The sequence below is a fragment of the Monodelphis domestica genome, chromosome 2 (assembly GCF_027887165.1).
Source record: "Monodelphis domestica isolate mMonDom1 chromosome 2, mMonDom1.pri, whole genome shotgun sequence".
In the NCBI taxonomy this organism is placed as follows: Eukaryota; Metazoa; Chordata; class Mammalia; order Didelphimorphia; family Didelphidae; genus Monodelphis; species Monodelphis domestica.
In genome coordinates, this window is record NC_077228.1 from 223,871,216 (window position 1) to 223,884,328 (window position 13,113).

At 35.9% G+C, this 13,113-nt stretch overlaps 1 protein-coding gene across 10 annotated transcripts in view; it reads left to right on the plus strand.

The window, feature by feature from the left end:
* The window catches only part of LOC100029142 (WD repeat-containing protein on Y chromosome-like), a 171,965-nt gene that overhangs the window by 27,566 nt on the left and 131,286 nt on the right, over positions 1-13,113 (plus strand). For all 10 annotated transcript variants that reach the window (XR_008916421.1, XR_008916422.1, XM_056817246.1 and 7 more), the window contains one exon: positions 12,380-12,626. Coding sequence is in view for 8 of the 10 variants with exons in the window: in XM_056817246.1 (XP_056673224.1) it covers positions 12,380-12,626 (247 nt within the window). In the remaining 2 variants the exon portion in view is untranslated. The remainder of the gene's footprint in view (positions 1-12,379; positions 12,627-13,113) is intronic.

Sequence of the window (13,113 nt, forward strand, 5' to 3'; positions counted from 1 at the left end):
TGGAGAAAACAAAGGAATTCAATAAAAAAAAATACCTACTTTTGTTTCATTGATTACACTAAAAAAAAGCCTGCGATGAAATGGATCACAATAAAATGTATCAAATCCTCAAAATGAAGAGAATTCCAGATTATCTCATTTGTCTTCTGCTATATCTGTTTGCAGAACAAAAAGCAACAGTTAGATCCAAACAAGAACCAACTAATTGGTTTAAGATCAGAAAAGGCATATGAGAAGGCTGTATATTGTTATATTATTTAAATTATATGCAGAGTATATCATGTGAAATGCCAGGCTGAACAAATCAAAAGTCAGAATTAAGGTTGTCAGGAAAAATAACAATCTCAGATATGCATATATACCCCTCTGCTGGCAAAAACAAAGGATATCCTTGATAAGGATAACAAAAGGGAGTGTAAAAGTTGGCTCCAAGCTTAACAACAACAGCAACAACAACAAATCATAGCAACTGTTCCCCATTACTTCCTGACAAATAAAGAAGAAATGGAAACATCATCAAAGTTTATATTCTAGGACTCAAAAATTGCTGCAGTTGGGGACTATAGCCATGAAACTTAAAGACACTCCTTGAAAAGACAGCTATGGACTTCCAGTCAAGATGGCAGCTTAGAGAAAGCTAAAGTTCAGAGCTCCAGAAACCCTTCCTTACCAATCTCAAACTGAATGCTCCTAGGGCACTAAAATTCAAAACAAACAACAGAATAGACCCTGGGAACACTCCTCCTGGACCTGGATCAAAAGGTATGGCCCCCCCCAAAAGTCAGAACCCGAGATCACTCAGATCTAAGGGGTAGGCAAAAGGAAGGTCCCAGGACCCATCCCCCCCAACCCAGAGCGCTGAATCCGAGCCAGCAGCAGGAACCTCAGGGCAGGCAAAAGGGCCTCTGGAGCTGGCTATTCTGAAGGCCGCACCCTGAAAACAACCTGAACCAGTCGCAGCACCCAGAGAGCAGGGAAAGAGAGAGACACAGGGGGAGCCTGTAGCCCCCTGACCAGATCCTTCCATCTGAGTTTTACCTAAGGTCCCTGCCTCAGGGCATACTCAGTCTAAGGTTAATCCTATCACCAGCCCTCAGAGCTCCTGAAAGCCACAGCCCCTCCCCCTCAGAGTGCAGGCTCCTCTGGCCAGCAAAGGCATTGAAATACATCTGAGAGTGTCAATCCAGGTGCAGAGCATAGAAGTAAGGCAACAGAGAAGCATCGGGAGGGAACTGAGGAGGGTAGTAACACCAAAACACCGAAACACCAGCAATTCCGGGCTTTCTGGGGAAGACAGACAATTTGCCTGGGGCTAAAGCCACTGAACACCAGACAGATAACAGAAGAGCCAACCCCCCTCACTCAGATAGAGATGGCAAACAGCACAGAAGCAAAAAAGCCTCAAAACAACAAGAAAAACAAGAAGGGGGCAACTTTGGACACATTTTATGGAGCAAAAATAAAAAATACAGGGGAGATAGAAGAGGAAACACAAGCAAATGCGCCGAAACCTTCCAAAGGAAATGGAAACTCTCCACAAACTTTTGAAGAATTTGAATGGAAAATGATCAAAAAGATGGAAACCTTCTGGCAGGAAAAGTGAGAATTAATGCAAAAGAATTTCACGCAACTACAAAACCGGTTTGATCAAACTGAAAAGGAAAACCAGGCTTTAAAGGTCAGAATTAGGCAACTGGAAGACAATGAGCAGGTAAAAGAGCAAGAATCAATAAAGCAAAGCCAAAAGATCAAGAAATTAGAAGAGAACATAAAATATCTCACTGACAAGGTGACAGACTTGGAAAATAGAGGAAAAAGGGATAATTTAAGAATAATTGGACGACCAGAAAATCCAGAAATAAACAGCAAACTGGACATGGTGATACAAGAGATAATCAAAGAAAATTGCCCAGAGATTCTAGAACAAGGGGGCAATACAGCCACTGAAAGAGCTCACAGAACAGCCTCTACACTAAATCCCCAAAAGACAACTCTCAGGAATGTAGTTGCCAAATTCTAAAGCTTTCAAGCAAAAGGAAAAAATCCTACAAGAAGCCAGAAAAAGACAATTTAGATATAAAGAAATACCAATCAGGGTCACACATGACCTTGCAAGTTCCACTCTGAATGATCGTAAGGCATGGAAAATGATTTTCAGAAAGGCAAGAGAGCTGGGTCTTCAACCAAGAATCATCTATCCAGCAAAACTGACTATATACTTCCAAGGGAAAGTATGGGCATTCAACAAAATAGAAGATTTCCAACTTTTTGCAAAGAAAAGACCAGAGCTCTGTGGAAAGTTCGATATCAAAAAACAAAGAGCATGGAATACCTGAAAAGGTAAATATGATGGAAAGGGAAAAGGAGAAAATTGTTATCTTTTCTTTATTCAAACTCTCTTCTATAAGGACTACATTTATATCAATCTATATACATTGATATATGGAAAATGTAATGTGTAAATAGGGGGAAAAGAAAAATCAAATAGAATAATCTTTCTCACACAAAGATTCACATGGGAAGGGGAGGGAAAGAAAACTCCTATAAGAAAGAGAGGAAGAGAGTTTTTACTTAAACCTTACTCTCAGGGAAATCAACTCTGAGAGGGAAAAACATCCAGATCCATTGGGACCTTGAAGTCTATCTTACCCAACAAGGTTAGGGAGAAGGGAAAACCAAGGTGGGGAGGGGGAGAGGGAAAACAAAAGCGGAGGGAAGGAGAGGGGGGAGGGGGAGGGAACAAAAATGGAGGGACTAGAAAGGGAAACATATCAAGGGAGGGGACAAGGGGGACTGATTTAAAGTAAATCACTGGATTAAAAGGTTACAGGTAAAGAAGAAAGGTTAGAATTGGGGAAGGATATCAAAATGCCAGAGAATTCACAAGTCACAATCATAACTTTGAACGTGAATGGGATGAACTCACCCATAAAACGTAGATGAATTGCAGAATGGGTTAGAATTCAAAACCCTACCATATGTTGTCTTCAAGAAACACTCATGAGGCGGGTAGACACCCACAAGGTCAGAATTAAAGGATGGAGTAAGACCTTCTGGGCCTCAACTGACAGAAAGAAGGCAGGAGTGATAATCATGATATCTGATAAAGCCAAAGCAAAAATAGACCTGATCAAAAGGGATAGGGAAGGTAATTATATTTTGTTAAAAGGGACTTTCGATAATGAGGAAATATCACTAATCAACATGTATGCACCAAATAATATAGCACCCAAATTTCTAATGGAGAAACTAGGAGAATTGAAGGAAGAAATAGACAGTAAAACAATATTAGTGGGAGATTTGAACCAACAATTATCAAATTTAGATAAATCAAATCAAAAAATAAATAAGAAAGAGGTAAGAGAAGTGAATGAAATCTTAGAAAAATTAGAGTTAATAGACACATGGAGAAAAATAAATAGGGATAAAAAGGAATACACCTTCTTCTCAGCACCACATGGCACATTCACAAAGATTGACCATACACTAGGTCACAGAAACATGGCATACAAATGCAGAAAAACAGAAATAATAAATGCAGCCTTTTCAGATCACAAGGCAATAAAAATAATGATCAGTAACGGTATGTGGGAAACCAAATCAAAAATTAATTTAAAAGCAGTGGAATTGTGCGCTGGCTATGGGAGAAGTGGTGGGAGGGGGTTGGGGGAGGGTAAGATAATGATCATTGTTTCCAATGAATAATGTTTGTAAATAACCAAATAAAATGTTTAAAAAAAAAGAAAAGAAAAGACAGCTATGGCAAATCTCAACAGCATACTAAAAAGCAGAGACATCACCTTGCTGACAAAGATCCATATAATCAAGTATATATTTTTTCAGTAGCAATGTATAGTTGTGGGATTATCAGGAAAGCTGAGTGCTACAGAATTGATGCTTTCAAATTGTGGTGCTTAAGAAGACTATTGAGAGTCCTTTGGACAGTAAGAAGATCAATTCAGTCAATACTTAAAGAAATTAATTCAAACTACTTATTGGAAAGACAAATACTGAAACTTCAACTTAAAATACTTTGGACAGATAATAAGACAGAACTAGTTGGAAAAGACCCAGAGATTGAGAAAGACTGATAGCAAAAGAAGGAGGATGGCAGATATAGATAGATAGATAGATAGATAGATAGATAGATAGATAGATAGATAGATAGAGTAGTGGAAGCAAGAAACATGAAATTGGACAGACTTCAGGGGATGGAGGATAGAAAGACTGGTGTGCTATGGTTCATGAGGCCACAAAAAGTTGGACATGGCTGAATTCATAAACACCACCAAAAAAATCAAGAATCAAGTTTACTCCCCAAAATTGAGTAAAATCCTACAAGTAGGAAAATGAATCATTAATAGAACAAGATTTTTAAGAATTCCTGATGAAAGGACATGAGAAAATTAGGAATTTTAAGACATAAACTCAGTAGTCAACAACCTAGAAAATGTGTATTTGGAAATCTGTTACCCTAAAAACTATATTTCCCAGGAGCCTACTGACTTCCTATCTTTAAGAGCTGATGTAGACAGGCAGATATATTGGATGGGGTTCCTGGTGTCACTCTCTTTCATTCCTGTTGGCAACTGTGGTGGCACATGGGGCTTTTGAACAGGTAGATTAGCCATTGGCATGTGGTTTTATTTTGTTACCTTTTTATTTTGCTACTCCTAGTGATTATTAATAAATCTTACAAAATATATTTAAATTATTGTAGATTAATTTTAATTTTTACAAGGATGGCAACCACTGAAGTTAGAGAAAGAATTCTCAAATTTTTAAACCACATTTCTCCTGCCATGGCTTTTGCACCCCCCACAAATTCCAAGAGAAATCCACACTGTTTATTCCTACCATTCCTGGGTGCACTGGTCCTTGCCATTATCTTGCCTGAAATTCAGGGGGAAAATTAATCTCCCTACAACCCCTTGCCATTTGGGCTTGCCCAGTCTCTAAGATACATCCAATTTGGGATTCCTCCATACTATGTTCAGCAAGGAATTCTCCCTCACTATGGGAGATCCCAAAGATGTGACAAAAGAAACCTAAATGGATAGGGAAGGAACTTTAAAGAGTCAGGAGGTAAAATTTTTAAGCCTTTTCAGACTCCATTTTTTTATGAAAGTCTCTGAATCTTATTGTATTTTGCTGATTGTCTGCTTTAAGATTTAATTTTGTTATTTTAAGTTCATTGATCTTATCAATACTATTCTGTTACCTTTCCCCTAGAACTATACTGAACAAAATATCATTGTAAAAGCCCATAAAAAGCCCTTTCTTCCATTTTGCCTTTGTTAATTGTTACATAGATGATGGATGTACTCCATCAACCTAGTTAACAACCTTTGGAGAATTTAATGAGCTAAATGTCTCAAATTGATTTTAAGGGGTCTTCAGACATGATTTTTAGATATCTTATTTTGTTTTTAATAGCTCTGACTGATCATCTTGTCTGCCTCTGAGTTATTTGTAACAAGAGGTAAAGGGTCCATTTAATAGCTGAAATGAAGTGCAATTATAATCCCCACCTCAGCATTTGTAAAAATGTAATAGTTGAGACATAATAGTCTCATACCAGAGGAGCTGAGAAATTTGTTCCTAGGGTGTGGTACCCCGGAATGGCTCCCAAGAAGGAGCATCTCCAATTTGTAACTCTTCAGCTTACTCTATCCTTCCACCAGAACAATCTAGATTTCTTGGTGATGTTCTAGACACATATATATATATTCCAAGGTTAAAAGAATTGCTACATCTGTAAAAATTGTGACAAATATCCATCAGTTCATAGGTTTTTGAAAATGTCACACAGCAACTCATGTGAAATATGATAGTGGATTTGTTTGCTATTGAAATTAACTGGGATATTGTGAATTTGGGGAAATTTTTGGTACTTTCTTTAAATGTGTATTATCTACTACTTTATTGCTTTATAAAAAACTATTACTTTGTGAAAATCATTTGCACTCACACAGTGGTTCATGGCCAAGTTAAAAAGGAAATGGATCTCGTTTTTTGAGTGAGAAACCTTTATATTCTACCTTTCTTTGGCTGACACAGTGTGTCACTGATTGTAAGCTATATATATATTTTTTTTAATTTAAAAAAAACATTTTATTATTATTGTTTTTCCTTGCATAGTATTTGATTTTTATTTTTCTCTCCTTTTTCATTTGAAGCACATGTAATCAGAATCAGTATTGAGAGATTTTCTTTAACTTTTTTTTTTATTTTGCAGTAAGTTTAAAATACATTTACCCTAATAATGCATACCTAAAAAGATTTAGACTATAAAAATTATGCCGCTGATTTTTTTTAAAAATTATGGGACTTTGCTTAATGATTGTGTCTGATTCCAGGAGAAGGGAACAAAAGAGCCATTATACAGTGCCAAGGAGCACGAGGTCAAAAAAGGACCAAACCAATCCAGGTAGGATTGATGAACTTCTACACTAAGACAGGAGGACTTGAACTTGTTTGGGGTTTGAGGTTGCAGCTATTTGACAGAAGTCAGAGGCAGGTCTTTCTCATCCTACATTATCACAAGCACCTCACTTTGGCTGTCCTCCTGGCTCCCATAATCTAGTTCCTCTTCTGTCTTTCATAGTGTGGCAAACTTTCTGTAGTCCTGAATACTGATTAGGTAAGTGCATAATTGCATAAATCACTTTAATTGGGCCCTAATTCAAAGACCTGTTATAGATTTATTTTCCTTTACTTAGAATTTTTACACATCAGACTTTGATACTCTATATTTCATCCAGAAGTTATTTTTTCTCTTTTATTTGTATTTTTTTAATTTTTTGATTTTCTTTTGCCTATTGATTCTTATACCTCATAACTCAGCCATGCATCCCTGAGTGATCCTTGTGTTTTTCACCATCTAAATTCCATTTGAGCAATTAAAAAGTGATAAATAGAAAAGAAGTGCTTACCTTCTAAATGGGAGAGCAGAGACAATTGTCCTTTCCACAATCCTACTATCTTAAATAGTCTCAGACTGGTTAAGTAAGACAAACACAAGGTTTGGGTGTGGTTTTGTTCTATTTTATCTGTTTCAGTAGAGTTAAGAAAAGGAAAGTAAAGAGAAATATATTAAGGGGAAAGTGAAGAAGAGGAGACTATTTTGCATAATTCTTACACCAGTGAAGAAAAGTATAGAAACGTGGGTAAAAGTGAGGGGAGTGGGCGACTCTATTACCTCACTTCACTTTGAACTAAAGAAAGGAAGTTTAAATCCAAAAAAAAAATTCAATTTTACATAAACAATTTGCTTGATTTTGTACAAGATAATAAATTTAGAATGAAAAATGAAATAATCAACTGAGGGAAATCTTTATAGATAATTTATCTGATAAAGGCAAATGTAATTCAGGGAACTGATATAAATATATACAATCAAAATATTCTTGAATAGATAAATTTGAATAGGAAGCTTTCTAAAAAAGAAAGGAAAACTATTTACAAGTATTTTTTAAATGCTCAAAATCACTAATAATTAGAGCAATGCAAACTAAAATGAGCATGATTTTCTATTTCATCTGATTGGCAATGATGACAAAAAGGAAAAATAAGAATTGTTGGAAGAGTTCTGGGATAATAGGAGCACTGGTGCTATATGTGAAGCCATAAATGAACTCAAAACCTTCTGAAAAAGGATTTAGAATTATACCTAAACATATTAAACTCTAAATACCCTTTGACTGAGGAATACCATTACCAGAAAGATATCTCAGAAGAAACCAAAGACAAAAAAAATGAAGTATATATACAAAAATATTTTGCAGTACATACTCTGTTCTTTTACCTCTGCCCCCAGCTTTTCAGTCTAGGTTTCAATTTCTGACTCTTGTACTTTATTTTTTAATACCTTCTTTATAATCTACACTCTGAAGCTGACATTTATTCTGTTTCTATTCCTTCCATGTCTCTACCCTTTTTAAAAATCACGTCTTCCCTGTCCCTGTACTTGCCTAATTCCTTATTATTGTTAATGTAGTTCTATACACCAAACCATATGTATGTTTAATGCTGCTTGACTAGTTCAGATAAAAATGAATTCATTAGATGCCCACTTCTCCCATCCCTTCCTTAATATTTGTATTCTCTTTCACATCACAATTATATAAAATACTTTCTCATTCTTCTTCCTCATTCTTTCCCCAATGTATTCCTTTCTTTTCCTTTTTACTTTCCCTGTTGAATTCAATAAAAATAGAACAAAGCTATAGTTAGGTACTCTGTTATTTTAACTCCCATTCTAATCCTTGAAAGTCAGTGGGATTTTGAAGATATGCTTGAATTTTCACTCCCTGTTATAATACAAACTCTTTACCATTTTTAAGCCCCCTTCTAAATTTGTATTGACTCTAGATTTGTATTTTAAATGTCTCATTACCTCTGACCTTTTCTTGGTGAAGACTGAAAAATCCTCTATTCTATTAATTTCCCCCTATTTGATTATAGTCAGTTTTATGGGGATAGCTTTTGTCTTTTGAATATTGCATTCTTCCCTTTTTCATGTGTAGTATAATTTTGCATGGAACCTAACTGGTTTTTTCCACCTTGAACTCTTTTCAATGCTTATAGTGTTTTTTTTACAACTTGGGAGTTCTGAATTTTAACAGTGATATTCCTGCATGTTTAAAAAATTTTAAATATATACATATACATATATATGTGTGTGCGCATATATAAATATGCACACACACACACACACACACACACACACACACACATATATATATATATATAATGTGTAGATTTTTTATGTTGGTCATGGTTTTCAGGAAATCCATTGATTCCTGAATTGACCTGTTTCCTAGATCACTCATTTTTTATAACAAATATCTGACATTTTCTTCTTTTTTTTAATATTTTGGCTTTGTAATCTCATTGTCTATTGAGTTCTGATGGTATAATTATATTTATAAAAGATCATAACTCTTAAGGTTTTTTTTTAAACTTTCTTACTTTACTTCCTAAACTACTTATTTTCCTTCCATTTTTTCCCCTCTAGAGTTTTTATTTAAATTCTAATATTCTTTTTCATCTCTTGCTTCACAATTCAAGCCATCTTTTTAATCCTTATCAAGTAGTTATTGGTTCTCTTATACTCTGCTTATAAATTATGGAATTACAGCTACGTCCTGTTTAATGTAAATAATGGGTCCTTTGCCTAAGTCAATTGCACAAAAAAATCAAGTCATTCCCCAATTGACAAATAGTCAAGGGATATGAATAGGCAGTGTTCAGATAAAGAAATCAAAACTATCAATAAGCAGAGTTAAGTGTTCTAAATCTCTTGTAAGCAGAGAAATGCAAATCAAAACAATGCTGAGGTACCACCTCACATCTAGTAGATTGACCAATATGACAGTAAGGGAAAATAATAATGTTGTAGGGGTTGTGGCAAAATTGGGACACTACTTGCATTGCTGGTGGATCTGTGAATTAATCCAGTCATTCTGGAAGGCAATTTAGAATTATGCACAAAGAGCTTTAAAAGAATGCATACCCTTTGATCCAGCAATACCACTATTAGGTTTGCACCCCAAAAGATAAGGAAAAAGACTTTTTCAAAAATATTCATATCCTCACTCTCTGTGGTAGCAAAAAAAATGGAAAATGAAGAATTATCCCTTGATTGGGGAATGGCTGAACAAATTGTAGTAGCTGATGGTGATGGAATACTATTGTGCTGTAATGAATAATGATCTGGAGGATTTCTATATGAACTGGGAGAACCTCAATGAACTGATACAGAGTGAAATGAGCAGAATCAGGAGAATACTGTACACAGAAAGTGAAACATTATAAATTAACAAATGTAATGATGGCCTTTGCTACAAGTAGCAACGCAACAAGCCAGGACACTCCTGAAGGATGTAAGGAATTACATGTTATGGTTGAACTAAATATATGAGAATTCTAAGATAATATTGTGTCCACTGATTTTAAAATTAATATAGCCTAAATCAAAAAATGACTTTTAGCAGCTTTTATTTACAAAAAAGGTAGAGTAAAAGTAGAGAAATGAAAAAAAGAGGATAGAGATGTCTATCCTACCACATTAAATATTTGCTCAGGTTCCGGTTCAACCTAGGCAGGGCTTGATAATCCCTCAGCCAGAGGACTTGAGGACTTGGTGATGAATTAAGCAAGGGTTCAACCCACGTGGCCTCCTCCAGGAAGGGGAGGCCTCTCCAGAAGCCAGGGAAAGAGGGTCAGTTTCTCATTCACCCTGGTGGAGCTCCAAAGAGGAGCCCAAGGTCCAAGTAGCTCTAAGCCACAGTCCCAGTCCAAGATCCTTCAACCCGAAAATTCAGGACGAAGAAGATCCCTCGGACAGGAAGTTCAGAACCCTTTATAGTCCTTCTTCCACATCACTTCCTGTTCATTCCTCCACTTTATAGGAACCAATTGCAGTCTTTAAATTTACTAAGTGCTGCCCAGTGGGTGATAACATTTGTATGACCCAGTGGAATTGATTGTTGGCTCTGAGAGTGGATAAGGAAGAGTGGGAGGGAAAGAAAATGAATCATATAAATGTGGAAAAATATTTTAAAATAATTTTTTAAATAAATATTGAGTCCTTTGAAGTGGTCACATTTTTAAAATTCATATTGCATATTTCCATTGGGCAGGAAATAATGACCATATTTTATATAATTAAAACTACAAATAGTGTGAATTTAAATACTTGCAGTCAATTCAAGGGATTCATTAATTGCATTTGTGCTTACTCTGTCTGGGTTTATTTTTTTGGACTTCTTTTAAACTATAGTATTTATTTTTAGTGTTCATTGTTCTATTCTGTTTCCTCATATTTTCTGTGATAGCCCCTTTTGGGACTTATTTACCAGGCTTATATTAACTTCCCTAAAGTGATTCCCTCTCTAAGTTTCTGTCATTTTTTGTCTTATGCAATTTCTGCTGCATGGACTTACTTTTTTGTGTATGTGTGGGGAAAACCGAGATCCTTAGCAATCTTTCCCATTGCCATCTTACCCAGAAATGTGGAGATGAATTGTATTGCCTGCACAATAGATGGGATGGTGTTATGTGGCAAAGGCAAGCAGTTCTATACCTTGGTCACCTGGTTGCTCCTTCAGGATTAGTGGTTTTAAGGTATGTAGTTTGGAGAGAGACATTGAATGAAAACGAGGGTTTCTCAGACCTTCTGGGGTCTTCTCTAATCTGAGTAGAGGTCAGGGAGCAGAAAGATCATGTAGTCCCTTTGTGGACTGTCTGGATTGGGTAAAATAAGGGTCAAAGAGGTAAAGAGGGTATATAGTCCCTTCAATGTATATTCACATTTGCCCAAGGTAATACATAAAGATTTGGTTCTGGGTTCTTACCCAATTTTATGGAGTCAAATAAAATAGCCAAAAAGGAAACATTTTCATTGAAGAGATGATTGCAGATCCCTTTCCACCCTGATAAATGTAGGTTTTCCCCTGTCCTATTTTAGATTAAAAGGGAGCATGGCTTTATTGTTAAAGTTCCTGCAATACAGTCAGGAAATGTCAATCCAAAATTTGCCTATCTAGTGTTAAATTGGAAAAAAAACATAGAACTATTAAATATTTAGAAAGACCACTTCTTTAATCAGGAGAGGAGTGCTATACAATTTCCTCCGGCCTCCACACAGAGTTGCACACTCAAAACACACAGAGCCCAGAGACTCTAGCCACTATGGCTACTGACCTTTGGGAGAGCCAACCACTCTAGATTGACAACTCCAGAGAACAAAAGAATTTGGGGAACTTAAATACCTCTTGGGGACCTGAGGAGGGGAGAGTATGGTTGATTGGCTTTACAAAGGCTACAAAGAAAATGAGGAGTCCTAGACAGAAGTTTCAGGGAGAGGCTAATGCTTTACAATGGACACAAAAGGGAAAAATTCAGCCAAGGGCTAAACTACCTTAGAAAGTACTTTGACACAAAGGAAGAAACTAACAGGACAAAAAAAGGGGGGAACTTCACACCAGATTAAGACTATTAGCTCCACCTAAAGTACTTTAAAGTCTATTGTTAGTCTGAAACATGTGAAGTTGGGATTTCCCTCCAGGAGAAATTTTCATGAGACAAGGTCAAACTTGAGGTCTTAAATTTTCAAGCTAACTAAATTTGGGGTTGCTAGATCCCAAATAAAATCACAGACTTTAGGGTCCCCCAGATTATAAATTGAGACTAGCTATGTGCCCCTGGGCATTTCAATAAACCTCTCTCAGTTTCTTCATCAATAAAATGGGAATGATAATATCCATGACAATAGTACTTATCTTTCATGGAGTTTTAGTAAGGATTAAACAAGATAATGAATGCAAAGTATTATATTGTCTATTATTATTATTACCATTATTATTATTATTAGTCCTCATCAGAGTGAAGAAAATAGCCTGGAAGAAAAGCTACACCTGAATCATTTGAAACACTTGGAACAACTCTTTACAGCTCCAAAGGGGGAAGTTCTTGAAAAAAATCCTGAATGCAAGAAACTTTCCAAAAAGCAGAAAACTTATCCCTCAGGAAGTTTGACTCTCCAGGAATTAAAGAATGCTCTGACTGAGCTTCTGGGTACAGAATATTGGAATGGCCAAACAGAGCTGCTTTTCAACAAGGTACTTTTTCTCAGCTTTAAAACTACCACTATTTGTTCAGCACTTGTTCAGCATGGGGAAAGAGAAAAAGTTTTTTTTTACAAGCATTTTACAATTTTCTCAGAGAAGAAATGGAGCACTGGCCTCTGGAAATTGTCTATAGTGGTATTAAGAGTTTTTGCATTTAGAATATTCCTCTCCCAAACTTTTTCTTTTCTTTTCTTCTACCAATACTATTCTTATTTAAATATGGAAATAGGAGTTGAAATAGGAGTATAACCCAGTGAAAAACCCAGTCAACTCCAGGAGTGAGGGGAGGGAGGAGCCAAGAGGGGAAGGAGGCAATAAAAATCATGTAATTATGGGAAAAATTAAAAATAAAATTAAAAATATACATATTATTATTATTTAGTAATTGTCACTCTGGAGACTGAATTCTGACCTATCTCCAAGTAGTCAAAGGATCTCTAATGGACATCAATTGGATTCTCAACAAACTCTTTGTCCA